The sequence below is a fragment of the Drosophila hydei genome, unplaced genomic scaffold (assembly GCF_003285905.1).
Source record: "Drosophila hydei strain 15085-1641.00,03,60 unplaced genomic scaffold, DhydRS2 tig00000239-arrow-arrow-pilon, whole genome shotgun sequence".
Taxonomy (NCBI): Eukaryota; Metazoa; Arthropoda; class Insecta; order Diptera; family Drosophilidae; genus Drosophila; species Drosophila hydei.
The window spans coordinates 1-9905 of NW_022045692.1; the positions used below are offsets into that span (position 1 = coordinate 1).

Consider the following 9905-nt stretch of genomic DNA (forward strand, 5'->3'; position numbering starts at 1 on the left):
GCAATTACGAACTTCAATGCCATCTGTGATCGCAATGTTGGCGCCGATACAATACCCTGTATCCATGGCTTGCGCTCCCTTCAGCATGGCTTTGGTCGTCCTCGGACACACGTGCATTGTGGTCTTCAAATACTCGGACAACATGGAGATGCGCAAGGAGGTCGAACAGAATTTCTTCTTTCAAGCATCACCAATGGACCATTCAGCGTGATACCTTCTTCTTCATCAGCGGCTTTCTGATCTCCTATTTGTATTTCCGCACGAATGCCAAGGGCAAACTTAACAAGCTGAGCAAGGGCGCCAATGAATTCACAGCGGGCACCGCTCACTTTTTTGGCTTAGTTGCTTATCGCTTCATGCGACTCACTGCTCCCTACCTGTTCGTGCTGGGTGTGGTCCAAGTGACAATGAGATATTTGGCTGCCTACTCTATATTCGATCCACCAACAATGGACCATGTGACCTGTCCGGACTATTGGTGGCGCAACATTCTCTATATCAATACGCTGTTTCCCGTTGATGAGATGGTGGGTAAATCGCCAATAAAGCACTCGAGAAGTTCTTCGATTGGTCCGAATATAGATCCCTCGACAGATCGTTTGACTGATCCCTCGATAGATTCGTCGATGGATCCCTAGACAGATCCCTTGATAGATCCCTCAGTAGATCCTTCGATAGATCCCTCGAAGGGCCATCCAATGGCCTCTCACACGACCTATCGAGAGATCTCTGGCGCGATCCCTCGAAGTACCTCTCGCTAGCTTCCCTCATAAGCCCCACTAATCTTCTGTTTCCCCTTCTCTGTCTTTCTCTCCGTCTCTGTCTCCCTTTCTCTTTCTCTTACAGTGCATGCTGTGGAGCTGGTATCTGGCGAATGACACGCAGTTCTATATGATCGGCGCTATAATCCTAATTGTGGGCGTACGTCACTTTAAGCTATCGGCTATAACCACATTGGTGTTTTTGGTGCTGTCCTGGATAACCACAGCGGTGATTGCCTTCACGAACAATCACAGGCCCAATACGGATGATCCACTGGCGCTCTTCGACAAAATCTACGATAAGCCCTGGACGAGATTGGGTCCCTATCTAATTGGCATGGCTGTCGGCTGGATACTGTTTCGCACCATTGCAAGATTCGTTTGCCACGACTAACAGTTGCCACAGCCTGGACGCTGGCAATGCTAAATCTGTTCGTCCTGGTCTTTGGTCTATACCGGGCCGATCTGTCACAGTTTACAGCGGCCGCATATAGCTCGCTCAGTCATTCGGCCTGGGCGCTGTCGCTGGCCTGGATAACCATCGCCTGCTCAACGGGCTATGGCGGCTATATCAACTCGCTGCTATCGGCGCCCTGCTTCTATCCGTTCTCCCGTGTCACCTACTGCGCCTACCTGGTGCATCCCATTGTCATACGCTCCATGGCGCTCAATTCGGATGCGCCGCTCCATCTGGGCGGAGATATGATGGTAAGTAGAACTCCCTCATATTTTTCTTTCCCTTTCGTTCTACATATACCTATCTATCTATGTCTCTCTTCTCTCTCTTTCTCTCGGCAGGTCGTCATGTTCTTTGGTCTGACGGTCGCCTCCTATTTCCTATCCTTTGTCGTCTCGATGTCGTTCGAGGCGCCCGTTGTTACAATGCTCAAAATCTTGTCACCTAGTCGAAAAAAACGTCTCGCCTAAGTCCGGGTTCTCCCTTCTTTATTTATGCGAATATCTACTAAATATATATCTACCATATACATACATATATACCATATAGCGAACACTTCCATCATCTCTCTCTATCTCTTACTATTACATTCTCAACCAAAATTGTCCACATATTTATAGCATCGATCGTTCATACATAACCTCTCATTTCGATTCCTTCTGTTTTATTAACATCCTCTATTTGCTAATACACTTTTTATCACAGATTTTTAACAATATATATATATATATATATATATATATATATATATATATATATACTTTACATTTTTTTGTTTCGTAATGTGTACATTTTAGTCGTTTAATTTATTCCAAAGGTTTGGAATTTTTGTGTGTGACGAAAACATAAATAGTACTTAATAGCTATAATTATAAAAATAAAAAAAAAACGACAAAAAATTCAACTCTAGTACCTAATTTTACAAGTTCATATTGTATATATTTACTAAATATATATATACATGTGTAATATGTATAAACTTTTAAATAAAACTGCTACCAAATAAAAATTAAAAAACGGAAAATTTATATTTGAATTTCAACTTTAAGTATATTGGTTTGGCGGCTAAATTGATCGATTGTCAATTGCACTTGGTCTTATAACTGAACGAAAGATTTGCCCAAACCAGGGCTGCATATACCGTAAGTGTACCTAATGTAGATACGTGCTGTACCAAACAATAGAACAATTTTGTTGAATTTATTCAAATTTTATATAAGCTGCTGTAAAATTGTAGCGATAAAAATGTACCGATATAGCAATGAAATAGAACTTTTTATTCATATATCACGTTTAAATAATTTGAACAGTTTCACATAATTTCAATGGAGTATTTAGTAGGCAGTCATTATTTTTGGTATTTTTTAGTACTTTTTGTTCTTGAATTAAGCTCCTTGAAATGTCGTTTCTTTTTTCAAACTATGTGTTAACATTTATTGTCAGCAGTACTTAAATCTGAAATGTATACGATATTTGATTTTTTAGTTATTTGTATATCTTTTTTTTAAATTACAAAGCTGCCGTTATTCTTTAGTTTTAAAACTTACCCGGACGCGGCATAAACTTGCGCCATTTGTCTAAAGTATTTACGCGTTTCACAACACTGGAACTACTAAGCTACGCCGGCATTTTTGGCCATTAATTAAAAAAGAAAAAAGTTGCTTTCACTGACGTAGCTTTTGGCGGAGTTTTGCAAGAACTCTAGGAAAAAAGGGAGACTCCAGTCAGTGCTGGACCCACACTTGGCTAGGATCCGTGCTACGTCATGGCCTTGCCTTCGATCTCGACGCTGGTGGGCGTGGCGTTCTTAGCCTACATCCTAAATTCGATCTACCAAATGTCACAGTTATTTACGACGCTACAATGCAGCAGCTCCCCCTGCTACACGTCCTTTCTGACCGAGCGTCCGCGCTTGCAATTGGCCCTGTTCACTTCGCAGAACCGGAACCCCATCGCCAGTGAAGTGCATGATGTGTATAAGGCGAAACGTTTCAATTATGCGCAAGCCTTCGATCACGACTTTCAGCTCGATGTGCCGCTCAAGACGCGACGGAATGGCACCCTGTATCTGCATGTGGTGCTGGCCTTGGAGGGTGAGCCCCTCGAATGGCGCACCTTGAAACGCGATGGACCCACAGTGGTGCATACGCTTAATCTCTGTGATTATATGGTGCCACGTGCCGAGGCCTTCAACCTGATCAATCAGAAGGATAAGCCGGAGCCCAGCGAGCAGCAGCAGGTGAAAAGAAGAAGAGGACAAACGTCAACGCAGATCTGCCCAGCACACATATACGCTCCAATGTGTATGTGACGCTGCTAACAGATGCATTCGCTCTATCCCAAGCGGACTTGCCGCCCGAATTGGCGCCACTGATCCGAGTGAATCGCATGCAACAGATTTTGCCCATCGTGCAGACGGATATGTTCAATACGAGACTGAAGCATCTGGTGCCAGTGACCAGCAACACCACCGAATTTACGTTTAGCTTCCATTACAAGCCCGTTGGCGTGGGCAAGCTGCGACTGATGCTGCTCATGGAGCATGCCACACAGACCCTCCAGTCCATTGGCTTTGCCGAGAAGGACATTGACGAGGTCAAAGGCATATTTTCCGATACGAACGTATATCTGCTCTGTGGCACTATCTTTGTATCCAGCGTGCATGTAAGTAGCTGATAGAGAGAGAGAGAGAGAGGGAGATTTGCCTGATGCACTTGCTCCTTTGTCGCTTGCAGATGCTGTTTGACTTCTTGAGCTTCAAGAACGATGTCTCCTTTTGGCGCAAGAAGCAATCCTATGAGGGTCTATCCACACGAACCACCTTGTGGCGCGCCTTCTCGCAGTTCATCATCTTTTTATATTTGCTGGACGAGCAGACCTCCTATTTGGTGATTGTGCCCGTCGGCCTAGGCACGCTGATCGAGCTGTGGAAGTGCAAGAAGATCTTGCGCCTGCATTTCAGTTTCACATCGTTCATCACACGCAAACTGCAGGAGTCTGAGCAGCCAGAGCCCGGCCAGCTGGCCGAGCAGCAGACGCAGCAGTTCGATCGCGAGGGCATGCGCTATCTAAGCTATCTGCTCTATCCACTGTGTCTGGGCGGCGCTGCCTACTCGCTGCTCTATCAGCCGCATCGGTCATGGTACAGCTGGACGCTCAACTCGCTTGTGAATGGAGTCTACGCATTTGGCTTTCTTTCATGTTCATGCTGCCCAACTGTTTGTCAATTACAAGCTCAAGTCTGTGGCCGCGCTGCCCTGGCGCGCCTTCATGTACAAAGCATTCAACACGTTCATCGATGACTTCTTTGCCTTCATCATCACAATGCCAACGGCCCATCGTGTCGCCTGTCTGCGCGACGATATTGTCTTCCTCATCTATCTCTACCAGCGCTGGCTGTACCCTGTGGATAAGACACGCGTCGATACGGGCCTGGCCATTGAAGAGCCAACACGATCTAATCGCGCCGACGCACATCCCAACGGGATTAGCCAAAGATACAGAGATACAGAATACACAGACGCAGAGAGAGGCGACAGAGAGAAAGAGAGAAGCAACTGCTTTAATGCATTTATCCATTGATATGCAGTTGTACATTCCGTCGATTTATTTAGGCTGTAATACATCACACACACACACGCACACACACACACACACACACTCACACTCACAGTCACACTCACACACACAACACACACACGCTCACATGTAACTGTTTAATGTAGCAAATGCAAGCATCATCAAATAATCAAATTTACCATCACGTATTTATTTATGCATAACACACCTCTGCAGGTGAGATGCCTGCTATCCGGAGAGCACAAGCTAGTCTATTATATCACCACTTGATGCAGCAGCAGCACCTCGAAAACTAACATAGACTGTTCAAAGACGACCGACAGATTGAGAAAACGTTTTTAAATTCAGCAATTGTCGGACATTGAAATCCTAGATTATGCAGCTCCAAAACTGTCAGATTCTAGACTATGTCTAGCTTTAGATTTAAGCCTAGCTTGACGACCCAGCTGGTTCAGAAAGTTCTACGTCGCTAGCTTATAAGCCTCTAATGGCTTTGTCAGCTTCTTTACAATAAGCGTTCAGATGTTGTCCAAGTCTACCTTTCATACAGAAACTATAGAAACTACAATAATCCCAATCACTGGTAAATTCAGAAGTAGTCTTGTCTAGCCAACTTCAAAATTACAAAGTGTATATAAAATATATATAGTCTATACCCTTACGAAACATCTTAGCCAATTGTCAATGGAGACGAAGACGAGCTATATTCATCAATTCATGGATTCGATCTATATATCTCAATAATCTCAATTGTTTTATTACATTTTTTGTTTATTTTTGTTTAGAGCGGCTGTCGCTGATTTTGTTGTTGTTGGCAAAAAAATGATAGAATTATTTATATAGTATATATATATATATATGTATAGGGTGTGTAGCATTTAGGGCTTAAACTAAACTGCCGAAGGAAAAAAGAGTTTGCCGTACTACATGCGACATGGACATTGATGGAACAACTGCTCAATCCATAGCTTAGCCATTGCGTATGCCCAGTGCCTGCTCCAGTTCGGCGCGCTTCTGATTGACCTTGGTGAAGAAGTAGCGCGATACAGCTTCATGCGTCCAGGGCTGATAGTAGAACTCGGCGCGACGTTCCTCCTCCGGATTGCCCACCACATCGGTCATGAGCTGGCAAAGAATACAAAATTAATAGAATTGTTTCTGCGAATAATTCGAGTATCTAGCCTTACCTTGAGATCCCGCGTCTGGCTAATGATCCAGCGATGTATGAACATCTGCGGATCCTTGGCAAAGCTGAGAAAGAATTCGCGATTCGTTTTCATTTGATTGATCGTATCCACCGTCTCATGTATCTTGGTGTCCAACCCCTGGATCTCCTGTTGGCTGGCGGTACTCATCAAAAAGTTATTCATTTGGTTTTTGAGCGTATCATCCACCTCCACGTCTATGTCTTAGCACTCGGTCTGTTTGTTCTCCTCTCCGCTCTCAATGAAATGGTTGATCACAATCGGATCTGGTGGATGGAGCAGCGGATTAAGACGCTGCGGTATCTCCGCAAACTTCATGCGCTGACAGCTGAAAATCTGCTCCAAATATTTGTCGCAATTGATATACTCTCGCTCGTGGGCATCCTGCAGCTTGTGCGTCTTTATGTACTGCCACAGCGCCGATATTATTACCGGTCGCGTCTGTGTGTGCACGCCCAGCAGTCGAGCGAGCCGGGGATCCAGTTTGAACTGCAGCGGCTGGTAGTCGAGCAGCAGCAGGATGGTGCAGCGCACGTTACGATCGCCGGGCCGCTTCACCTGAAAGCCGTCCGTCTCCTGGGTGGTGTGTGTGCGATGCCATTCGACCAGATGGTTGTCCGGTCCGTATAGCTCCTTATCCAGCTCGATGACCAGCGACTTAAAGAACGATGAGAATTTACGTTTGATCTTTGTATTGGGATCCCCTTTGCCATCCTCCAGCAACCGTCCCTCGACACGCAGCTCCCATGACGCAACGGCGCCTTCGTCTCCATCGTTGCTTGGCTCCTTGCTCGGATAGAATGTATTCGAAATGAAGATGCGAAGCTTGCGCTTCTGCTTCATTGGTCGCTTGAGTGCTTCCTGTATGTCCAGAACGTTTGCGCATGATGGTAGCGTCCAGCTTGCGCTCAAATGTCAGCAAATCCATATAGGCCTGCGACTCTGGTACCAAATCCCGCACCTTCTGTGGCAATATCTTGTCTGCCAGCTTCTTCTTCTTTTTGGCGCCAGCAACAAACTCACCCTTGTTGGGACCGCTGTTCAGGCTGCGCGATTCGGCTGATCGCTTGCTGCCACCGCCACCACCACCACCCGAGCCGCTGCCGCGCAACCGCTTTGGAAAGTGGGCTGGGTGGTGCGCTGCAGCAGGGCGGGTCCGGGTCCAACTGGAGCGGCAACGCTCCCTGGTACTGGCTGCGTTGTGTTCGGATGCAGCGGAAATCCGCGAGGCTGCCCAGCAAAACAAAGTTGTTAATTTAACTTAATGTGAAATTGAGACTAATCGATGATTTGATTTTCTCACTTACCGGGAAAGTTGAGCCGGTGCCTGGCGGATAGGACGCATTCCGGGGGCCTGAGGTGGCGGCTGATAGCGCGACTGCACCGGCGCTTGGCCTGGCGCAAATCGTTGCGACATCTTTAATTCTGTTTCACCTTTGCACTTGCTGCAATCCACGAAAAATACAATTTTTTGATTACAACAACGCTGCGTCACATAAAAAAACTATTTGTAAAATGGCGTCGTACTTAGGGTTGTAAAATATATACTGTGCCTATCGATAGTTGCAATAAATACTAAAATAACGATAGATCGATTGCGGTAATATTAAATATTTTTGTTTAACATTTAAAGTTGTTGGGAATAAATATTATTCAGCCCATTCTAAAAGTGAATCTGAATATATCAGTTTTAAATAAATGAAATAAATATTGGCTTACCGATATATCGATGCAGAAGTGAATTCTGTTCACTTTTTATGATATATACTAATTGGACAATATTTGTGAGAAACATTTTACATTTGTTTGATAAAAATAATATGTACTTAATTCAAAATAAATGATTTATATTAATATATCTATATATATTTAAGGTATCCCTTGAAACTTTATTAAGTACTTATCACTAAATATGTGAATGTTTTTCGGTACTTTTAAGTATTTTGACTGCGTGCCATAAACGGTCACACAGTGACCGTGACTGGCGTTAATCGACAGTCCCAATTTATATCGATAAGTAGACTGTTGCTTGATTTGTTTTAATTTCATTCAATAATCAAATCTTGCTTTTGAGTACGTCTAAAAAGTCAAGCAAAGATCCCAACATGGAGGAAGAATGGTGGCAAACCAATTTACGTCAGCTAAATGCAAAGGGCAAGCGCCTGGAGACGCTCACCAGCATGTATACGAAAATCAACAAACAATCGGCCCTGCCGCGAAAAAATTGAGCTGCTGTTGCGTGCGCCGGCGCTCTACGAATGCGCCGTTGTCGAGGGTACGGATAAGGAGCCACTGGTTAATCTGTGCACCGACTTCATGAGTAGCTGCCTCGAGCAATTGCAGCTGGACACCAGCGATGCCAATCTGCCGCAGCTGCTTAATCCGGCTCTACATCATTCGAATCCCGCACTGCGTTCCCTGGTACTGAACATTCTGCTAAAGGAGCTGCGCCGCCAACAAGCCAGCGCCATGCAAATTCAGCCGCTGCCCAGCAATGAGCTGCTTGTCTATGTGCTCGACGAACTCCAGCAGCCAGAGACACAAAGCAGCACAGCTGCCATCAACATTCTGACCATTGTGCTCGACCAAGGGCTGAATGACGAAAGCGTACAGTCGAAGCTCGTGCAGCTGCTCAAGCAGAACGAGGTAGTGCGCTGTCGCGCCTACGAGCTAGGCGTCATGTTAGCCAAGCGTAGCGCCGACTCCCTGTCCTCAGTAGAGTTCATTTTGGATGCGGCGTTAAGTGAGCTGGACAACGACGATGTGTTGCTGCAGGCGAGCGTAATGGAGATACTTGTGCCGTTGGCCGAACAGAATCACGGCCTAAGCTATATGGAGAGACGCCGCGTCTTCGACATTATCAGCAGTCGGGTGCAGCACATCGAGGACAATCCCTTGGATACGCTACTCATACCGAGTATTATGAAATTCTTTGGCAAAATTGCTGCTGTCCAGCCGCAAAAGATCATCACCGGCTATCCACATATGCTGGCCTGCCTATTCGATCTGCTGGCATCGGGCGATGAGACAGTGCTGCCCACTGCCATGGACACGTTGGCCAACCTGGCAAGCACAGTGCAGGGCAAGATGCTAATGCATGTTCAGTTTCAGCCGGCCATGGAGCAGATGTTACGCAAATACTCTGCCTACACGAAGAGTTTATCGCCGCCACTGAAAATACGCATGCTCAACTCGCTGGATGTTATCTATACAATCAATACGCCAGTCAGCCAGGAGCTGAGGTGAGCTGCAATTGAGACTCTATATAGCTGTAACTAATCTCTCTTTTCTCTCTATGTGTCTTCAAATTGCAGTGTCATCTTAAAGAATTGGTATGAATGCTTTGCTGGCGGCCAGCAAGTGAATCACATTATGGAGTTGCTGCAAACTCCGTTTCCCGATTTACAGCTCGCAGCGCTGGGTCTGCTGAAGACCCTCTGCCAATATCAATGGGGCTGCAAGGCTGTGCAGTGCACGGGCGGTGCCATTGAGTTTCTGCTCTCACGTCAACACGATCTACACAAGGATGTCAAGTATCTTAAGTGGCAAATCATGGAACAGCTCTCCGTCAGCAATGAGTTCTCAGCGACAGAGATTGTTCGCTTTACCGCCTATGTGAACGAGGGACCATATCATATACAGAGCGAAGTTAACATAGCCACCGAGCCCCAGTAGCTGTAGCAGTAGCAGCTACTATAAAACACTTTCTTCTATATAATATATAAGAGTTTAGTCGACACCACATTTTAACATCGAGACACAAAGAGAGAGAGAAGGAGAACTAGAACTAGAACTAGAAGTAGAAGTAGAAGGAGAGGAAGCGGGAGATGGAGAAAACAAATGTTATTTTCATTTTGCAGTTGCGAACTGTGCCCAAAATTCCAAATATATATGTATTTACAA

At 45.5% G+C, this 9905-nt stretch overlaps 2 protein-coding genes and 2 pseudogenes across 2 annotated transcripts; 3 read left to right on the forward strand and 1 right to left on the reverse strand.

Annotated features, from left to right (window-relative positions):
- Positions 1–3: 3 nt before the first annotated feature.
- Positions 4–1874, forward strand: LOC115482975 (annotated as a pseudogene).
- Positions 1875–2942: 1068 nt separating this feature from the next.
- Positions 2943–4710, forward strand: LOC115482978 (cleft lip and palate transmembrane protein 1-like protein; the record flags this gene model as incomplete). Its single annotated transcript, XM_030223592.1, is given in 4 exon segments — positions 2943–3433; positions 3436–3882; positions 3954–4415; positions 4417–4710. Coding segments are annotated over 4 exon segments (1653 nt in total), but the record flags the coding sequence as incomplete, so codon positions are not given.
- Positions 4711–5597: 887 nt separating this feature from the next.
- On the reverse strand, positions 5598–7458 carry LOC115482976 (annotated as a pseudogene).
- A 527-nt stretch (positions 7459–7985) lies between these two features.
- On the forward strand, positions 7986–9889 carry LOC115482977 (26S proteasome non-ATPase regulatory subunit 5-like). Its single transcript, XM_030223591.1, is given in 3 exon segments — positions 7986–8223; positions 8225–9244; positions 9317–9889. Coding segments are annotated over 3 exon segments (1497 nt in total). The 5' UTR covers positions 7986–8107; the 3' UTR covers positions 9678–9889.
- The last annotated feature ends 16 nt before the right edge of the window (positions 9890–9905 follow it).